Genomic DNA, 21,433 nt, shown 5'->3' with positions numbered 1-21,433 from the left:
CTTTGTCCCGCCCTCTCTCCTTTCCCCTCCCTCTTTCTCTTCTTTATTTATCTCTTTTTCTTTCTCTTTAATCTACTAGTCAGGCCCCCGACAGAATGTTTGTTCTATCGTGTGGCCCCTGAGTTCAAATGAGTTTGACACCCCTGATTTACCATATCTTTCTTTATCTTTTACTTTGAAATAACCGGAAATGGGTGTACTCGCATTGTCAATAATCAGTGATATTTCGTTCCGGGAAGACGTAGTTAGTAAATAAGTGTAGACAAAAGCTAATGTCTTTTTTACACTAAACCGCCATTACAAGAGGTTTATTCACCGGTGGCGTTATTTATCCACTCCGGGGCGTGAAAAGGGGCTTCGTTATCATAGTAACAAATAGCGAAATCAACCTTAGCATTCGTAGTGGACGACCATGATTGCGCTCATCAACAAACTGCTGGACTGGTTTAAAGCGCTTTTCTGGAAGGAAGAGATGGAGTTGACGCTGGTGGGCTTGCAGTATTCCGGGAAGACGACGTTTGTCAATGTGATTGCGGTAAGATGGCGAATAGAAGAGATAATAGCATTTAGCAATGGATCTTCGTGTCTCGATATCGGCCTTTGAGTCTCTCTTGTGCTTATCGATCGATTTGAAACACACGCTTGCACGTTTCATCGGAGTTGTCGAAGGTCCTCGCTCACATCAGCACCATCCATCCGTCCGTTATCTGCACCGTTTATCCTCAGTAGGGTCGCGGGGGTGCTGGAGCCCATCCCAGCTATCTCCGGTTGCCAGCCAATCGCAGGGCACACAGGGACAGACGATTCACTCCCTCATTCACACCTAGGGACAATTTGGACGGGGCCGAACTAGTAGATGAGAGAGAGTACGGGGAGAACATGCAAACTACCCACAGGTGGTTCGATCTCATGACCTCAAAACTGCGCCGCACACGTGCTAACCACTGCCCCTCTGTGCTGCCCGGTTCCAAGATCATAAATACGAAAAGCTCCAGGTCAGGAGTGTCAAAATCCCAGGGGCCAGACTAATAGATGAAAGAAAGGGGGAGAGGGAGAATGTGAGAGAGAGAAAACGAAAGGAAGGAAGAGAGAGTGAAATGCATAGAGAAAGGTAGAAAGGGGAAAAGGAAGACGGAGAAAAAGAAAGACAAAGAGAGAAAAACAAGAGAAAGAAAGAGAAAGGAGAAATAGACAGAAAGCGAAAGAAAGAGTTGTAAATACAATGAAAGAAAGAGGGAGGAAAAAAAAGAGAACAAGAGAACAAAAGTGAGGTAAATAGATAAGAACAGAGAAAAAGAGAAAGAGAACGAAAAGAGAAATAATAAGAATAAAAAAGAGAGATAAGGGAAAGAGATACTGCATGGTTCTGCCCTTCCTCGCCCAGTCTTTTTTTTTGTTTTTCAATTCTTTTGCTCACTCTTCTTCTTTTCCTTTTCTCTGTATTTTCTCACTTTCTCTCTCTCTCTCTCTCTTGCTTTGCCATTCTCTTTTTCTCCCTTCTCTCTTTCTCTCCTCTTTTCTCTCCTCGCTTTCTTTTTCTCTTTAAATTTCTTTCTTTCTCTTTCTTTCCGCCTCTCTCGCTATTTATGTTTTATCTCTTTTGTTGTCTCTCGCTCCCTCTCTCTCTTACTTTTCTTTCTCTCTCTCTCACCCTCTAGCGCTCACTCTCTTCCCATTTTCTCACTCTCTATCCCTCTCTCTTTCACTCTCTCTGTCTCTCTTTTTCTCTTTCTTTGTTCCGCTTTCTCTCTTTCCCTCTGTGTCTTTTCACTTTCTTTTGCGCTGTCTTCCTTTTTTCCTTTTCTCTCTTATCTTTCTTTCTCCTCTTCTCTCTTTCTCTCCTCTCTTTCTATTTCTCTTTGGACTTTCTTTCTTTCTTTCTTTCTTTCTTTCTTTCTTTCTTTGTCCCACCCTTTCTACTTTTCTCTCCTCTTCTTTCTCTTCTTTCTTTCTTTCTTTTTTTGTCCCACCCTGTCTTCTTTTCTCTCTCTCTCTTTCTCTTATTTATTTCTTTCTTTCTTTGTTTCTTTCTATGTCCCACCCTCTCTAGTTGTCTCTCCCTCTCTTTCTCTTCTTTCATTCTGTCATTCTTTCTTTCTTTCTTTCTTTGTCCCACCCTCTCTACTTTTCTCTCCTTCTCTTTCTCTTCTTTCATTCTGTCTTTCTTTTTTGTCCCACCCTCTCTAGTTGTCTCTCCCTCTCTTTCTCTTCTTTCATTCTGTCTTTCTTTCTTTGTCCCACCCTCTCTACCTTTCTCTCCCTCTCTTTCTCTTATTTCTTTCTTTCTTTCTTTCTTTCTTCTTTTTTTCTTTCTATGTCCCACCCTCACTACTTGTCTCTCCCTCTCTTTCTCTTCTTTCTTTCTTTCTTTCTTTGTCCCACCCTCTCTACTTTTCTTTCATTCTCTTTCTCTTATTTCTTTCTTTCTTTTTTGTCCCACCCTCTCTACTTTTCTCTCCCTCTCTTTCTCTTCTTTCTTTCTTTTTTTCTTTCTTTCTTTCTTTCTTTCTTTCTTTCTTTCTTTCTTTCTTTCTTTCTTTCTTTCTTTCTTTCTCTTTTTCTTTCTCTTTTTCTTTCTTTCTTTCTTTCTTTCTTTCTTTCTCTTTTTCTTTCTTTCTTTCTTTGTTCCTCCTTCCCTACTTTTCTCTCCCTCTCTTTCTCTTATTTCTTTCTTTCTTTCTTTCTTCTTTTTTTCTTTCTATGTCCCACCCTCACTACTTGTCTCTCCCTCTCTTTCTCTTCTTTCTTTCTTTCTTTCTTTGTCCCACCCTCTCTACTTTTCTTTCATTCTCTTTCTCTTATTTCTTTCTTTCTTTTTTGTCCCACCCTCTCTACTTTTCTCTCCCTCTCTTTCTCTTCTTTCTTTCTTTTTTTCTTTCTTTCTTTCTTTCTTTCTTTCTTTCTTTCTTTCTTTCTTTCTTTCTTTCTTTCTCTTTTTCTTTCTTTCTTTCTTTCTTTCTTTCTTTCTTTCTTTCTCTTTTTCTTTCTTTCTTTCTTTCTTTCTTTCTTTCTTTCTTTCTTTCTTTCCCTTTTTCTTTCTTTCTTTCTTTGTTCCTCCTTCCCTACTTTTCTCTCCCTCTCTTTCTCTTATTTCTTTCTTTCTTTCCCTCTAATCTACTTGACCGGCCCCCGAGAGAATGTTTGTTCAATCGTGTGGCCCCCGAGTTAAAATGAGTACGACACCCCTGCCTTAGATGCATAAGTAGCACAGCAAATGCACTTTTCTTTTCTAACCGGAAATTGCAATACTGTTTTTTTTTTTTTTTAAACTAAAATCATGCAACCCGAGTATACAAATACACTTTGATGAAATTTGGATGCTTCGGACCGTTTTGTCGTTCCAGTCGGGACAGTTCAGTGAAGACATGATTCCTACGGTGGGCTTCAACATGAGGAAGATCTCCAAGGGCAACGTCACCATTAAGGTGAGTTTATTCCATCTCCAAGAAAACGTTCTCAAATAGAATCACGATGTCTCTTGTGTCATTCGTTTTTCGCTTTTTGTGTACAGCTGTGGGACATCGGTGGACAACCTCGTTTTCGAAGCATGTGGGAGCGATACTGCAGAGGCGTCAGTGCTATCGTGTAAGCCCTTTTGAACTCGGGGGCCACACGATAGAACAAACATTCTGTCGGGGGCCGGACTAGTAGATTCAAGAGAAAGAAAAAGAGAGAGAGAAAGAAATAAGAGAAAGAGGGAGGGAAAAAGGAGAGAGGGGGCGGAACAAAGAAAGAGAGCGTGAGAAACAAAATAGATAAAAAGAGAAGTCGTGAAAGAGGGAAAAAGAAAGGGAGAGGAAGAAAGAAATCCAAAAAGAAATAGAAAGACAGAAGAAGAGAAAAGAAAGCGCAAAGGGTAGGAAGAGAGAAAGAGAAAAGAGAGAAAAAGGAAAAAAGGAAGTTAGAGCAAAAGAGGTTAAAAGACACAGAGAGAGAAAAAGACAAAGAGCAACAAAGGAAGAGAAAAAGAGGGACACAGAGAGTGAAAGAGACAGAGTGGTAGAAAAGGGGTGGAAAAGAAAGAGAGAGAGGGGGAGAGAGCGTGAGCAACAAAAGATAAAAAGTCGTGAGAGAGGGGCAAAAGAAAGGGAGAGGAAGAAATAAATCCAAAGAGAAATAGAAAGACAGAAGGAGAGAAGAGAGAAAAGAAAGTGCGAAGGGTAGAAAGAGAGAAAGAGAAAGGAGAGAAAAGGAAAAAAGAAAGTTTGATTAAAATAAGTAAAAAGACACAGAGAGAGAAAGAGACAAAGAGCAACAAAGGAAGAGAAAAAGAGAGACACAGAGAGTGACAGAGACAGAGAGTGGGAGAAAAGGGGTGGAAAAGAGAGAGAGTAATAAATACAAGCACAGTGTCTTTGTGAGAGACACCTGGCTTTGGCAACATCAAGTTGACATATTTCAACCTGCAGCTTGTTTTTCTCTTGCGCTTCTCTGAGTGTTGTCTCGCGGGCCGGATTCAATCCCTTAGCGGGCCTGATCTGGCCCGCGGGCCGCCTGTTTGACACCTGTGGTGTAAGCGTTCCTCTACACTTATTTTTCACTGGAAACACATCGTGAAATGACATCTGAGCTCTTTAGTTTTAGCTGTGGTGTTCCGCAGGGTTCAGTACTTGGTCCCCTTCTTTTCAGCATTGACATGCTTCCATGAGGTGATATTATTCGCAAGAATAATAACAGTTTCCATTGCTACGCAGATGAGACTCAACCAATGTTCCCTGTAATTTTCCTCACGGGTCTGAGCGTTTGCACAAAGTCGGTGAGCAACGCTTGAAACAACAGTGAGCAACCGCAATCCCAAGTGTGGCAACTAAGTCATTATCAAACATGTCCAAAACTTGACATCAAGTTACATTTTGCTGAGTTTCCGGCAATGCAGTTTTAATCATCACAGTTAATTGGTAATACAAAGCAGTTATCGCTTCAGATCTTTCAGTTTGGTTTGCTGTCCCGCCACAGTTGTAAAGCCTTCTCAAGGTCCAATCCATTATCATCCTCCTCATAGCGTGACCAGGAATATGATTTAGTCCATTATGGCAGAAAAGTCCATTTTTTGCTAGGAGTTTTCTTTTGTTTATTTTCTTTCGTCGAATCGTTAGCTTCAACACACGTGTTTTCCTTGCCTCCGCAATCTTCTGAAGAATTTCTTGTCAGGTTTAACCCAACAGATGTAAACAAAACCTATATACAAAAAAGACACAAAGAATCGTGAGTTTAAACTTTACTTGCAAGGAGAAATGACCATAGTCTACATAATGTAGACTTCTGGACCTTCTGAAATATTCTTATGCACCTTGCCTTTTTATTGTGTTCGGAAGGCCCTAATTTACATAAGGTCTCTTCTGCTAAAGGAAGGGGGAGTGACAAAACAAACAGTTGAGACCTGTTTATACGATAACATGTTATCTATAGTAAACGAAACTAGGTGGGCCTGCGGTCAGAGAGGTCCCTTATCTCGCCGCAGATAAGGTGTTATCCTGTTTCCTCCTTCTTCAAACACAAGCAAGAAAGACACAGTATGCAAAGAAGATAATGCAACAGTAGAATAACATATTTACAGTTTAAATCCATCATTTCTCCGCCGTTCTTTCGTGCCGGAATTGATGCCCTTGTTATCACCCTCTGCATTGTGTTTCGACTTATTACTGACACTGACGAAATTACCAATTTTGCACCTAACTAACTGTTTTTCCGGAGGCATACTTTTCTTTCACTCGACGACAAGCACCGCAACAATGACGTCATCTTGAAACGAGATCTCGTTGGCCGAGATCGGCGAAAACTCGAACCGCGAAACCAAAACAACAATGGCGGATCTGACTGCCGAAAAGTTTGGAGTGCGGTAAATCTTTGTTTAAAAAAATTGTAATCGGGTAATGATGACAATTTTGTGTCAAAAAAGTTGATTTGACACTATGCGTCCCCAGCAAAAATGATGCGTCTAGGACGCAGGGACGCGGGCAAACCAGAACACTGTAGCATGTTTATACATTACACTACAAAGGGTTTGTTCTTTGGTTTTAGTGTATACTAGAATATTTAATGATATAAAAATTGTAAAAAAAATAAAAAAAAAATTTAAAAAAGGGTTTCTGCTTCCCAGATTTTGCATAGTACGGCTTCTTTTCGGAGTGTAACACCCGGAGATAATGAAGTGTATTTGTGATGTTTGCAGATATATGGTGGACGCGGCCGACCCGGAGAAGATTGAAGCCTCGAAGAACGAACTCCACAACCTGCTAGACAAACCTCAGCTGCAAGGAATTCCCGTGAGTCTTTGACATAACCTGTTAATTGTCTTATTAGCCGAAGTCTCTACTTGTGATTTCTTTAAATGAATCTGTTAGTGAGCCCCCAGTAGTGTAAAGACTGCATTTTAAGAATTTTATAGCTGTAGAACAGGGGGTCGGGAACCTATGGCTCCACAGCAGTGTTCCCTCTAAGCTGCGCACATTCTCAGCGCACAAGTAAATCTAGCCAGCGCAATGTTCTCTCGTGAGTTTTTAGAGTTTTTCAAGAACCGGCTTCTTCGGCTCGGCTCACTAAAAGGAACCGGCTCTTTCGGGTCCTAAACGGCTCTTCAGGTTGTTTTTGCTCCTTTCATCCCTATATGACCAAATATTATGTAAAATGATGCACAAAATGACTTAAAGGAAGGGGGGAATAGAACAAAAAAGTAATAAATACCAAAATGAAAAAGTAGTGAAAAGCTGAGAAAAAAAGAAACAAAAGGAAGAGAAAAAGGAAGGAAAAATTCAGAAAAAAAGCCAGAAAAAAAGAAAAGAAAGAAACGAAGGAAAAAAGTAAATAGAGTAAAGAAAAAAGTAAAAGCTAGGAAAAAATAAACACAATGAGATTTTTTTAAAGGAATTTAAAAAATTTTAAAAAAAGAAGAAAAAGTTTGTGTTGCATTCAAATAATTGCCAATTCTACCAAGTCAATCTTGTTGCCAACATTGTACTTCCACTAAAAATGTGATTAAATACAGTTGTGTATCATACTACTAATGATTTAGTTGCCACACTTGGGATTGCTGTTGCTCATTGTTGTTTCAAGCGTTGCTCACCGACTTTGTGTGAACGCTCAGACCCGTGGAAAATTACAGGGAATATTGCTCCCCAGCCATATACAGTGGGACCTCGCTACTTCGCAGTTCGACGTTTGCGGCTTCAGAGCTTCGCGGTCTGTAATGGTTAAAAAAAAAACTGCTGAGTGGATACACTGCAGAGGTCTACAGCGGAGGTGGGAGAATCTGTCCATAGGACAACAATCTGTTGTATACTGCACAAATCTGGCCTTTATGGAAGAGTGGAAAGAAGGAAGCCATTTCATAAAAAGTGTCGTTTAACGTTTGCCACAAGCCACCTGGGAGACACACCAAACATGTGGAAGAAAGTGCTCTGGTTAGATGAGACTAAAACCGAACTTTTTGGCAACAATGCAAGACGTTATGTTTGGTGTAAAAGCAGCACAGCTCATCACTCTCTACACACCATCCCCACTGTCAAACATGGTGGTGGCAGCATCATCTTTTGGGGCTGATTTTCTTCAGCAGGGACAGGGAAGATGGTTAAAGTTGATGGAGCCAATTACAGGACCATTCTGGAAGAAAACCTGAGACTGGGACGGAGATTTGTCTTCCAACAAGACAATGATCCAAAACATAAAGCAAAAGCTACAATGGAATGGTTCACCAAAAAACATCGAGGTGTTTGCCAAGTCAAAGTCCAGACCTCAATCCAATTGAGAATCTGTGGAAAGAACTGAAACCTGCTGTTCACAAACGCTTTCCATCCAACCTCACTTAGCTCAAGCTGTTTTGCAAGGAGGAATGGGCCAAAATTTTAGTTTCTCCATGTGCAAAACGGATAGAGACATACCCCAAGCGACTTGCAGCTGTCCTCGCTGAAAAAGGTGGCGCTGCAAAGTATTAACTCAATGGGGCTGAATCATTTTGCACACCCACTTTTTTGTTTTATATTTTTTTAAAAAGTTTCAAATATCCATGTTTGGCGTAAAAGCAGCACAGCTTATCACTCTCAACACACCATCCCCACTGTCAAACATGGTGATGGCAGCATCATCGTTTGGGCCTGATTTTCTTCAGCAGGGACAGGGAAGATGGTTAAAGTTGATGGAGCCAATTACAGGACCCTTCTGGAAGAAAACCTGAGACTGGGACGGAGATTTGTCTTCCAACAAGACAATGATCCAAAACAAAGCAAAAGCTCCAATGGAACGGTTCACCAAAAACATATCAAGGTGTTGGCCAAGTCAAAGTCCAGACCTCAATCCAATTGAGAATCTGTGGACTGAAAACTGCTGTTCACAAACGCTTTCCATCCAACATCACTGAGCTCTAGCTGTTTTGCAAGGAGGAATGGGCCAAAATATAAGTTTCTCCATGTGCAAAACTAATGGAGACGTACCCCAAGTGCAAAAGGTGGCGCTACAAAGTATTATCTCACTGAATGCATATCGTGCCAGTCATTATAATATGAAAAGCGAATGACACCTATGAAAAACATGTTGTATTGTTGTCAGGTCCTGGTCCTGGGCAATAAACGGGACCTGCTCGGAGCTCTGGACGAGAAGGAGCTCATCGAGAGGATGTAAGACCACCCTAATATCCAAAATGCCACTCTTTGATTGCAACCGTTTTTGAAAATGTGTTCGTGTTCTCCAGGAATCTGTCAGCCATCCAGGACAGAGAGATCTGCTGCTACTCTATATCATGCAAGGAAAAGGACAATATTGGTAACTCACACATACATCTTAACCGACTGTATTGCTTATTTCCGACTGGTAAGGTTTCTAACTTCCAGTTGTTATTAAAAAGAATGACATTTCCATCATAGTCTTAAAAATATACAAGAATATATGAGTGGTGCATTGTTTTATTTATTGCTGGTTATCCAACGCGTTCATGAGCCCCACCAAAAACTTGAACTGAACAGGTGCTGTACATTGCAGTACACCGGAGTGACTATAGGGGGCTCCACGTTTTTTCAATACAAACAATTTCCGTGCCATTACATTATATGTTCGATATTTTAGATTACAGTATGCTAGGTTGACTCCATTTGAAGACGTTCACTAGCTTTGGATTAAATCCTGGGTGGGCAACACGGTTCTCGGGGGCCACTTGCCTTGCATGGTTTTCTAGAATTTTCTTCAACTTCGGTGATAAGAATGAAAGAGATACTCAAATTCTAAATCCTGCAAAATGTATGAAAATAGTCAATTTTTTGGCATAATATCCATATACCGTAAATTCCGGACTATAGAGCGCACCTGATTATAAGCCGCACCCACCACATTTGAAGAGGATAACCGCTTTTGTACTTACACAAGGCGCACCTGTATATAAGCCGCATGCGCCCACATTAAAACATGTAACACAATCACAAATTTAACCCAAACCCGACTAGTCCCGCAATTGTAATTAAATATGAAGTACACAGTCCAAAAACAAAGGCCAGCAAATTGAACGTAAAATGATACCGTTACTTAAAGTATATGACGCAGACCTGCAGAGTCTGGGTCCTGTTGAAAATAATCCAAGGAAAACAAATGTATATTTCCAAAGGTAAGGGTGGGAAAAATATATATCCACTATTGTCCCCTGCGTCCACAAACACGTTTCACCTTTACTCCACTTCCCATCAGCCCCCGTTGTATTCGCCCCTTCTTTTTGATTCGCCCGTGGAAAACATATCAGAATAAGTCTCTAAAATAAATACATTACAAAAATATACAGTTGCAAATACATTTTATACATGGTTACACATATTTACAAAGAAAGACGGTACACCGAGAGAGTTTTCAAAGCTTTAATAATAATATTATAACTTTCATCCCAAACCGTGCCTGTGAAGGGTAGCAAAACGCTACTAGAAACACGCTCGCAACACAAGGAAACGGGTCTGTTAAAAAAAAATACGGTACTTGTAAAAACCACGGTAAACCGTGCTCATCTTCCTCCTTATAACTGACGTCATTAAAGTAGTCTTCCCCAGTATGTGAAAGAGAATTTGACATATGGACGTCGTCCTACGCTCCTTTATTCAAAAACACGCTAGCAACACACTCGCATATATTCTACCGGTCTAAACCTTACCTTTTGTACTCGAGCGCCGCTGGCGGCTGTTAGAAAAAAATACATAAATTGGCCGCATCACTGAATAAGCCGCAGGGTTGAACGTTTGGGAAAAAAGTAGCGGCTTATAGTCCGGAATTTACAGTATTTCACCGATATGTTCCAATTATTTCAAATCATGTTAATTTGTGACGCCCTTAATCACAAAGAGCCTCAAAAAGCTGCACAGACCACAGATTATTGCAAACCACAGACTATTAAGCGATGCTACAGTGTCGAAAAGGATTTTGGGGTTATTCTTTTGTGCCGCAATCACCTTTGAAAAATTGGCTGATTTTGCAGAGGACCTTTAACAAGTTGTCACACCAGGTTTGACGGAAAACCTCAAGCTTGGTAGTGCGCCATTTGCTTTCAGATTTCCAGCAGTCTTGTTTAAGCGATCTAGTTTCATTAGTAAACCAAGGCGTGCGTCTTTTAGGTCGTGATTTAAGCCGTAGGGGCGCTACTGAATCCAGGAGACCATTGACTTCCTGAGGTGTGACTTCAAGAGAATAACACCGGCATCCTCATAATCCAATTATCATATCGGTTTATGTATTAATTACTTGAAAAGGTTTTGAGTGTTTCAGGCCAAATTTTGGTAGTTTTTGTGGAGAATGCCTTGGTGTTGTGTCACAGGTGGGTTCAGAAATGGTTCATAATTTGGCCAGCATCCAAAATTGGGCGAACCCGCAAAAGTAACATACAGAGAACTAAACCATTACACCAATGGACACAGTCAGCCAGCCAGATGCTAAAGAGGGGTAATCGGGACCGATAGGCAGAAAAACAGACGGCTGGTTGTTTAAAAGCATGCAGTAAGCAGCCAGGCTAACCGGGAGCAAACAACAAAAAATGGCCACATAGAAGGTTTTTTACATTGTGTTTGAAAAATGCTATATGCGCAAATAAGATTTGATTTGATTCTACTTAAAAAGACACTGTGTAATTTTTAGTGCCTCCTAGTGATAAAAAACAAACTTACATCCAGTAAAAATGAAAAAAAAACATTGATTTTGAATACTATTCAAAAATACATGAGCTATCATACCAATGTTAATTTAAAAAAAAAATCATAGGTCGAAAAATGTATATTTCTTTTGCACAGTGGAATCCCCACTTAGGTCGGCGGCGTGTTGGTCCGGCATCCTGCCACCTCGCTCTGCCGTCTATCAATGGCCTTTGCTTGTACGAGACAACACGGTAGCATCTAGTGGTCAAATATCACTCTGTAGGGCTTTAAATGTGGGGTGTATTGTTTGAGACGTTCTTAAAAATTTCGGGGCCGATCGGCAGACAAACCTGAGGCCGGCTGATTAAAAGCATGCAGTAAGCAGCCAGGCTAACCAGGAGCAAACCACAAAAAATAGCCACGGCAACGAACACGAACCCATTCAGAATTCAACCGTTGAACGCTAGCTGGCTTCCAAAGAGCGCCAACCGGGACCAATTTATTTTCTCAAATTTAAATAAAACAACTAAAATACCATTAGATGGGCTAAAAACAACATTTACATGATAATTCCAAGTTTGAAAAAGTCTCCTTTGTTAAATTGTATAGATTTATTTACTTGGTCACACGTTTTCAGTGTTGGGCACAATACTCTAAAACAGCAATGAGTTAGTTACTAGATACATCATTTAAAAAATTAATTTTGTTACCCCCAGATTACTGACACCCAAAAGTAGCATGCTACTCTGAAAGTAACTATCTAGTTACAGATTACTGTATATGTTTGCACTGAAGCCTAACTTTGATATTAAAGAAATAGAAGAACTCATGTATAAAACGTCTGGAAGCAGCAAAGCCTTCATATTTCTTGGCTTGTGCAATCTTTAGAGGTTATCCGAGACACTCCATATCCATTTTGTCTCTGGGCTTCGAACCACTCGAAGATCTCTTTCTCCATTTTTGGGTTCTGTTCAAGGCATTTTCTCTTTTTCTCCAGGTATCACGTAATGCCAAAATAATTGTACAAAATTCAGTGCTCAAATTTGCCCCATTGATGTACAAACCACGCCCTCTCCCCACGTGCTGCCTATCATTCACTACTTATGACAGACAATCTAATATGTGCATATAAGATGACCCTCTGATTTCAGTATTTTAGATTATAGTTGTAAATGCAGTTTGCGTCTATATAACAGAGGGAGAATATCTATGAGGAGAAATTCAGTCCCTCATACTCATACCCTTCTTAACCGTTGCTGGGGACCTGAGAGTTGCATGTTACATCGCGAGTGAAGAAGGGACATTTAGCAATCAGAGGGCGTTGTAATACGTGATCTGCTTTTACAGAGAAACATATGTTGTACAACGATTGATTGTAATAACGCGTGACAGTACCCATTACGAGAACAGTAATCACATGCAATTAACTTGTTCCATTGTAATGCGTGAAATTACTCTTGTTATCTGATTAAAAAATGTCTATGGTCAGGCAGCATTCAGTCACTTCCGTCCTTATGGAACGAAAGGAAACATAAGCATGTGTGTGATTAAGAGATAGCATCAAAAGTATGGTTAACTTGTTTTAGGAAAGCACGGTGGAGACTGATATATTAGCTCTTATCATAACATGAGTTTGTCGAACAAGCGTTTGTGTTTGTGGCTGAGAAAGAGCATAAAAAGCAAGCTCAAGTGGAAGACTGTTGGGTCTAAAGAGACCACTGATGTGTGGGAGAGCTTTGAAAATTAGTTAACTCTAGAAGGAAATTCAGGCAAAGACTCGTTTTGTTTTTTAACAACTGCAGCTGGAGAATAAGCGCGAGAGGAACGGATTATTTACTCGCCCCGTCTCGCTGGCCACGCTCCTTCTGCATTTTCCTCAGTCTGCCTTTGTGTTTTATTGAAATAAGAAGACATGGAAAAGTACCCTACTGAGGATAAGCGGTGCAGCTAATGAGATGAGAGATGAGAAAGTACTGGTATGTTGAGACAAAAGGCAAGAAAAGTACCAACACCTTAAAACAAAGATAGAAAGACTAGGAGACGGCCAAAAGGAACATTAAACTGATTCGAAATACACACCTTGAGTAAATACGTTTAAGCCTACTTTATAAAGACCGAGTGATTAGCTGTTACCATAACATTAGTTAGTCAATTTGGCTCTAAAACCTTCTCTAATTGCCCACACTTTTTGATTGACTTTTTGTTTTAAGTTAATTCAAGTCGTGTTTTTTGTATTAATATATATATATATATATATATATATATATATATATATAAAATATTAGGGAGCTATTGAAGTTTTTATGTACCTTTTATACAAGCTGGTGCTAACCGCAATATTATTTCCTGCCTTGTTAGTTCTTGGTTAAGTGAAAGACGAGTGGTGTAAGTTGTGTTGAAGTTCAGATTACTCTAAGAAGAGCTATTCAAGTTTTATTCCAATTTATAACAAATATTCAAGGTTCCCTGTTTCTTTATTAAAAATGTCTTAATACTAATTATCGATACCGGCCCTGAAAACCCCATCTTGGTAGTTCCTTAGTTTTAAGTACGGCTTTTAATCGATTGTCTTCATTTAGTTTGATTATTTCTACTCCTCATTTTTTTTTTTTTACTGTATAACATTTTACTTTCTATTCCACTCTTATGTTTCAGTTTTACACTCCATTTCTTTGAAGGTATTTTAAAGTTGAGTGTTTTCCTCTGGTGGGGGTCCTCCGCACTGGAAGGGTGTTGTAGCTGACTGATTGGACCAAGGCTTTAAACTCCTTCCTGTGCCCGTCTGCTGCCACCTCTCAGTGTGGATGAGCCTCCCGCAGGTCCCTCTCCTCACATGGTTAGTCTGTGCCTTGACATTGTGTTTTGATTTATTTTTTGTTATTTTCCCATTTTGTGTGTGCCTGTTTGTTTTACATTCGGGGTTGTTAGGTGGGACTTCATCAGAGTTACACAGGTACCCTCGTAATCCAGTTGTCATAGTGGTTTACGTGTTACTTACTCGAAAAGGTTTTGAGTCTTTTTAGTTTTGGTAGTTTTTGTGGAGAATGTCTTGGTGTTGTGTCACAGGCAGGTGACAGGGTTGGGTAGGGTTACTTTAACTGGATTACTTTCAATGACTTTTGGATTACTCCAATACCAAATATGCTAATAAAAGACAAAAGAAACTCATCTCATCTCATTAGCTACACCGCTTATCCTCAGTAGGGTCGCGGGGGTGCTGGAGCCCATCCCAGCAATCATCGGGTAGTGGGCAGGGGACACCCTGAACTGGTTGCCAGCCAATTGCAGGGCACACGGGGACAGACAACTCACTCGCTCAATCACACCTAGGGACAATTTGGACCGGCCAATTCACCTGACATGCATGTTTTTGGAATGTGGGAGGAAACCGGAGTGCCCGGAGGAAACCCACGCAAGCACGGGGAGAACATACAAACTCCGCACAGGAAGTCTGGAGCTGGATTTGAACCCACGCAGGAGGTTCCCAAGACATGAACTGTGCCGCACATGCGCTAACCACTGCGCCGCCGTGCTGCCCGACAAAAGAAACTAAATATGAATCAAATGATGACTCACAACACGTGGTAAGCTTTCTCTCCTGGCTTTGATTCTGTTTAATTCTAAACAGCTTGTCAACATAATTTTTGCCGTTCCGTGTATTCCGTTACTCCCCAAGCCTGCACAAAATGTAGTCATTTTATTCATATTTAGTTTTTTTTGTCTTTTATTAGCATATTTGGTATTGGAGTAATCCAAAAGTAATTGAAAGTAATCCAGTTAAAGTAACCCTACCCAACCCTGCAGGTGCATCAAGTGGCCTGCATCCAAAATGGGACGAACTTGCAAAAATAACATACAGAGAGCTAAACCATTAAATCAATGGACACAGCCGAATGGTAAAGAGGGGTCATCGGGACCGATCGTCAGAAAAACGTGTGGCTGGTTGATTAAAAGCATGCAGTAAGCAGCCATGTTGACCGGGAGCAAATGGCCATGAGGGTTTTTATACATTGTGTTTGAAAAGTTCTATATACGCAAATAAGATTTGATTCTACTTAAAAGGACAGTGTGTAATTTTTAGTGCCTCCGAGTGGTAAAAAACAAACTTGCATCCAGTAAAAACGAAAAAACATTGATTTTGATTACTATTCTAAAATACATGAGCGATTTTTTTTTGTATCTACTGTTTTACGTAGGTCGAATGGTCGTAAGTAGGGGAGCGTTTGTACTTGCCCAAAACACACCATAGGGACTGGTACCCTTACTACCATAGCATTTAGGCATCTGTGAACCGGTAATATGCCAGCTTGGTTTTAGCTGTACATTGGTTAGAAAAAAATCTTCATCAGTGGTCTGCAGTGACCGACGCCACATTTTAGTACCCGTTGTGTGTTTTCCGGAACTACGAAAGAGGTGATACCAAAAAAAAAAGTTGGTACCAGGAACCAGGTCCTTGTGCATAATGGAAAACCAAAAAGGCAAGGCGAGTTGAGGTGGTACCATGGAATGGAAAAGCACCATTTGAGTCTTCCTTGTACTTTGTATCACTTGTTTTTGGTTGGACTACGCAATACAGTGACATCTAGTGGTCAAATATTACACAGTGTACCTTTAAAAGATAAAAATAAGATTGCAAAAGAAATATAAGGATGGATGGGTGATAGACTGGCCTCAATTGTATGTTAGTCAGAAAATATTGCAATGGCATTAGATAGATAGATACTTTATTCATCCCCCTAGGGAAATTCACACATTATATATATATATATATATATATATATATATATATATATATATATACCGTAAATTCCGGACTATAGAGCGCACCTGATTATAAGCCGCACCCACCACATTTTAAGAGGAAAATCGATTTTGTACTTACACAAGCCGCACCTGTATATAAGCCGCATGCGCCCACATTAAAAAAATGTCGCACAAACACAAAATTAACCCAAAGTCCCGCGATTGAAACTGAATACAAGATACCGGGAAAATATAAAGCCGCATAGCTCAGCTAAGTTTTCTTGCAGCCATCACCTTCAATAATGATACGTAACCATGGTCTTCTTACAACCGTGAGTGAAGTAAAACCAGGAGAGTCAAATATTTACAAATACAGAATAGTAAAAAATGTTTTCTCTATGCCGTAGTGCAGGGGTCGGGAACCTTTTTGACTCAAAGAGCCATAAAAGCAAAAAATATGAATTTTATTTTGGGAAAGAGCCACACCATATATTATGAGACAAATTTACTAAATTGCTAAACCCGCGCCCCAGACAAAAGCTTAGTCTTCAGCACATTTATTTTTGATGATTTGATAAAAATGATGAAAAGAGAATAATGCCAGAGCCCCTGTCCCAAAATCAACAAACATACCACTTTAAACTTGTCTCTTTCTTGCTATTACTCAAGATCGGTTGAACTCATTTTGACCTTTTTTTTCATACATATTGGTTTCAAAACCAGATGCAAGCAGTTATTGTGTAAAAACGTCACAACATTCTGAGAACAGGGAGCCTGATGTGCTTACCTTTGGCGCAGACGGAGTAGGGTGAGAGATGGGAGGGAGTGCTTGCACTTTTTGCATAGCTCCACCCATCACTCCCACTCACCCAATCAAATGACTAAGTTCTCTTCCGGTGTTTTGGCGTATTTACAGTTCTGTGGATTCATCATAAGGTATCTGAACACTGAACACAGATTGTATAGTGAACTTTTATATAAAGGATTCTTTAGCGTTGTACAGCCAAAACGAGTTTTTTTTACCCCCCTTTTTTGTGTGACACCTTGACTGTAGATTGTAGTGAAAAACGTGCCCTATATATACTGCGAAGTAAATCACTGTTATTTAGCTTCGGTTTGGCTTTACGTGAACCTGAATAGGATAGACAACTCAAGTTTTGAACAAGATGGAGAAATTTTGCATGCAATCAAATTTGTCTCTGAGCCACAGATACTCATAGAAAGAGCCATATATGGCTCGCGAGCCATAGGTTCCCGACCCCTGCCGTAGTGCAACCCAACGTGTGATTCACGTTCATCTTTTTCGGCCAATTGCAGGCTTTGTTTCGCCCCTTTAGCCTATGCGTGCCTGTAAATGATAAAAAGGATCCGCCCCCTTTACCTCCGAATAACTTTAGCCAATAGTGACCGATTCAAATGATGATTGACACATTGGTTAGCCAATGAAACGCCGGTATATAAATCCCAGCATACACCGCGGTAGACCTAAGATTTATGGCCCGAGCCCGAACCCGAACCCGAGGCAATTTCGGGCCGGGTCGGGCCTGAAATGTCAGTCATACGGTCGGGTCGGGTCGGGTTCGGTCCTGCTTTTTTTTTTTTTTTTTTTAAATTAATTAATAATTATAAATATATGTTCATTAAAAATATATACTTAAACTATGTATGGATACTAGACCAAGGAATACTTGTTATAAAATAAATAATTTGGATAAAACGGAGAAGGAGCTGTAATTGCTTTTAACGGAGCCAGAGCATGCTCTGTGCACGTGACGTGACGTGAATGCTGTCCTCTTAATAATCTTCCCCTCCGCAAATTCGCGTGATTTTGGCCTGGTATCCCCGATATGGAGTCGGACCAACAAGAAGTTAAGGATAAACTCAAGAGAGGAGAACTGACGAGGAAAACGCACTCTGGTAAGAGTGAAGTGTTATAATTAGCTCGCTTTATTGTTTTAATAAGCGTTTTATATAGAATACGATCGCTTTTGTCGGAAGCGTACATTGACGTTGGTGACATTTTCATCCGCGTTAAAAAACGCAATTTGCAGAATAAAATCACGCTTTATTGTTTAAATAAACGCGTTATATAGACTAGGATCTCCCAATTATTATAATTAGCTCGCTTTATTGTTTTAATAAGCGTTTTATATAGAATACGATCGGGGGGGGGGGTATTTGCATAGGAGTCGGAAAAGGGCACAACACATCAACACCTCCTCAATGAAAGTGCTGCGCTAAAATCTTAAGGACGTACTACTACTGCTGCTGTGGATTATGGCCCAATGATCAAGTCGTCAAAATGACGGACGCCCTTAAATGTTTTCGCTACCTCCAAAAAAAAAAACCCGTCAATGACAGATTGTCGCCTAATGTAACATCTGCAGTGCAGACACAGAAATATAAAAGATGTAAATGTTTATAGTTTTATTTAACTTAGGCCTAGATGTTGTAACAAAAGGCAGAGTTTAATTTGTTATCATAAATCACCCCTCCTTATAAATAAAATATGTAATTTCGGGCCCCTTTCGGGCCGGGCCAGCAAATCCATTTAATTAGTCGGGCTCGGTCCGGGTCGGGTTTAATACCCCTCGGGCCTGCGTCGGGCTCGGGTGCTTTTTTTTGGCCTGATCTTACCTCTAAGACTTGGCGTTCGGGGGGAAATCTAGTCGGCGGCTGCTTGCCTTAGTTGCAAGACTTTGCGACTTAAAATTGATCCATATATAAGGCGCACTGTATTATAAGGCGCATGGTCAGCTTTTGAAAAAAAGAAAGGCTTTTAGGTGCGCCTTATAGTGCGGAGAATACGGTACATTCAAAACTTCATGTTACGGATTTCAATATGTCACATGCTGAATTAGTGTGACCGAGAACTGTCCAAAAAGGGACGCATTCAAATGTGGAAGCCATTTTTGTGCGGGGCTCATTTGCTCTACAACTACTACATTCAACTGCCATCCGTCGTGGCGCTCATAATTCCTAATTCCCGTGAATGCAACTTGACCTCACGTGAAAAGGCCCGCGGGCCAGATCAGGCCCGCTAAGGGATTGAATCCGGCCCGCAAGACAAGACTCAGAGAAGCACAAGAGAAAAACAAGCTGCAGGTTGAAATATGTCAACTTGATGTTGTCTCTCTCTCTCTCTCTTTTCCACCCCTTTTCTCCCACTCTTTGTCTCTGTGTCTTTCACTCTCTGTGTCTCTATTTTTCTCTTCCTTTGTTGCTCTTCGTCTCTTTCTCTCTCTGTGTCTTTTCAACTTCTTTTGCTCTAACTTCCTTTTTTTCCTTTTCTCTCTTTTCTCTTTCTCTCTTCCTACCCTTTGCGCTTTCTTTTCTCTTAGGATTTCTTTCTTCCTCTCCCTTTCTTTCCCCCCTCTCTCACGACTTCTCTTTTCTCTCTTTCTTTGTACCGCCCTCCTTTTCCCTCCCTCTTTCTCTTATTTCTTTATCTCTGTCACGAGGACCGGACCAGAACGGAGGCAGGAGGCAGGAAGGGAGAACTCATCTGCGTTGACGATCAAAACTTTCATTTAGCAAAATAAAAGTCGTCCAAAACTCCGGGCCAAAACAGAACAAAAACAGGCTTTTACTCAAAACGTGAAAACACAGGTTTCCTCCGAATCAAACAAAACAGGACAGAGCAAAACAGAACGAAAAATGCAGACAGAAAATGCAATGAGCCAGCACCCGTAAAACCCAAAACCCACCCTTAAGTAGCAGACGCGCAAATTAGCTGATTTACTAAGTGCCCAGGGGGTGGGGCCAGCCGGTCGCCACGGCGACCATGCTGGACACGACAATCTCTCTTTTTCTTTCTCTTGAATCTACTAGTCCGGCCCCCGACAGAATGTTTGTTCTATGGTGTGGCCCCCGAGTTAAAATGAGTTTGACACCCCTGGTCTATAGCTTCAGAACCTAATTTTCTATCCTAATAGAATAGAATAGAATAGAATAGAATAGAATATACCTTTATTGTCATTGTTACAAATGGGCTAACATATTGTGACAACGAAATTGGGCATGACACTCCAGTTTTACACATTCATAGTGAGGTATGAGCAAGAAGATAAAGGAACAGAGAAGATAATGTTATAAGACAAGGGGGATAAGGCTATAGTTATAATTTACATGGTATTTACACAAGAAATGTCGGCATGTGGGATGCTACATACAGGGTTGTCGTGATAACGTTGGTATCGTAATCGTAATCAAAATCGGCAAAACAAAAAGGCTGCCGTCCTTTGAATTCTGTTACCCTCTGTCCAGACATCACCCTCCAGTGGCTGATCCAGCATTCCAGGACCAAGAGGACTTCCTGAGATTGGACAAGTCCAGACCCGATGAACCCAAACAGACTGGCTACAACCTGGTCCAGCCTCGGCCTTCCAAATTGGTGTCAATATCCGTTACTGCATACAACTGCAATTATTGGAGATAACCTAAAGGTCATTGAATGCATCCCAACTCAAAAGTTCTTTTTTTTTTTTAATAAACAAAGAAGAGTTTTAGAAGTTCCACTTAAACATGTCGCTCACCAAGCCAACCACCTTCAATTTTTCTACTCTTATCTTCTCATCAGTTCGATATACTCTACCTTTCTCTGCTACTCGGTTATGATGGTTTCTTAAAGCCCCAGTGTGTAATATTTGACCACCAGATGGCACTGTGTTGTCTTATGAGAGCAAAAAACCAGTACCACAGTGCACAGCGTAGCAGCAAATTTGCCTATTATTCAGAGCAATGTTTGTTTTTTTTTTACTGAAAGTTTTATTTGTACCACTTGGAATCACAAAATATTACACACTGTCCCTTTAACTTGAAACTGTCTTCATTGCACTTTTATCTTTTGTTTAGTCATATTAAAATAATGACGATGTTTAAAATGCTTTTATGTTTTATCGCTTTTATATTTCAGTTGAATATTTTCATTGTCGTGTCATCCTCATCATCTCATCAGCCGTACCGCTTATCCTCATTAGGGTCGCGGGGGCGCTGGAGCCCATCCCAGCGTTGTGTCATCCTGTTTGTCTTAAATGATACTAAACATTTCAATCGTCCGTTTCGGAAGATTTGAACGCGGTCCTGTATAACTGTGTTTTTGGAGCCGAGGCACTTTTATTTTGTTGAAAAAAAATCCCGCAGGGACAGCACCAGTCGGTGTATCTCCGGTAATAGTAAATCTGAATGAAAAACAGCTGTCGCTAGACAGCACAGGCACACAAATTGGATCACGTCCCACGGCACAGTACTACAATTACCGTAAATTCCGGACTATAAGGCGCACCTGATTATAAGCTGCACCCACCGCAATTCGGGAGGAAAACCGACTTTGTACAGACACAAGCCGCACCTGTATATTAGCCGCATGCGTCCACATTAAATCATTGATTTAATTTGATTGAACAATTTTATTGACGGGGGGGATTTTGTATAGGTATATTGTTCTGTAACCTTATGCATTTGTTCATTAACCATTAACAGCCAATTCATGATACATTTCAAAGCCAATAGGCCGAGACACTTGCTCCCAGCCAGGGAACTGAGTCAAGGTCATGGCCAAAGCACCAAGAATCTATGAGTGCGGGCGGGGGGCGGGATTTTGT

The 21,433-nt window shown here is 40.6% G+C and overlaps 1 protein-coding gene across 3 annotated transcripts; it reads left to right on the top strand.

The window, feature by feature from the left end:
• The first annotated feature begins 198 nt into the window (after positions 1 to 198).
• LOC148368477 (ADP-ribosylation factor-like protein 8A) lies at positions 199 to 21,419 on the top strand. 3 transcript variants are annotated; one of them, XR_015849862.1, is made up of 8 exons: positions 199 to 535; positions 3,345 to 3,425; positions 3,512 to 3,585; positions 6,173 to 6,266; positions 8,542 to 8,609; positions 8,684 to 8,754; positions 13,766 to 13,923; positions 20,097 to 21,419. XR_015849862.1 is itself a non-coding variant. In XM_088329745.1 (7 exons), exons 1-7 carry the CDS (start codon positions 413 to 415, stop codon positions 20,147 to 20,149), a joined length of 564 nt encoding a protein of 187 aa, XP_088185871.1. In that variant the 5' UTR covers positions 199 to 412; the 3' UTR covers positions 20,150 to 21,419. The 3 variants fall into 3 exon arrangements, 2 of the variants coding, with proteins under 2 accessions (XP_088185871.1, XP_088185872.1); XM_088329745.1 differs by lacking the exon at positions 13,766 to 13,923; XM_088329746.1 differs by lacking the exon at positions 20,097 to 21,419 and having other exon boundaries at positions 13,743 to 13,860.
• The last annotated feature ends 14 nt before the right edge of the window (positions 21,420 to 21,433 follow it).

This window comes from Urocampus carinirostris, chromosome 3 (assembly GCF_059441175.1).
Source record: "Urocampus carinirostris isolate Australia breed hairy pipefish chromosome 3, RoL_Ucar_1.0, whole genome shotgun sequence".
NCBI lineage: Eukaryota > Metazoa > Chordata > Actinopteri > Syngnathiformes > Syngnathidae > Urocampus > Urocampus carinirostris.
The sequence above is the reverse complement of the archived record's forward strand: the minus strand, read 5'-3'. Positions and strand labels throughout refer to the sequence as shown.

Coding starts and splice junctions, on each gene's coding strand:
- LOC148368477 (XM_088329745.1), top strand. CDS start 413: ATGATTGCGCTCATCAACAAACTGCTGGACTGGTTTAAAGCGCTTTTC. Junction 6,267..8,541: donor CTCAGCTGCAAGGAATTCCC/GTGAGTCTTTGA, acceptor TATTGTTGTCAG/GTCCTGGTCCTGGGCAATAA. Junction 8,610..8,683: donor AAGGAGCTCATCGAGAGGAT/GTAAGACCACCC, acceptor CGTGTTCTCCAG/GAATCTGTCAGCCATCCAGG.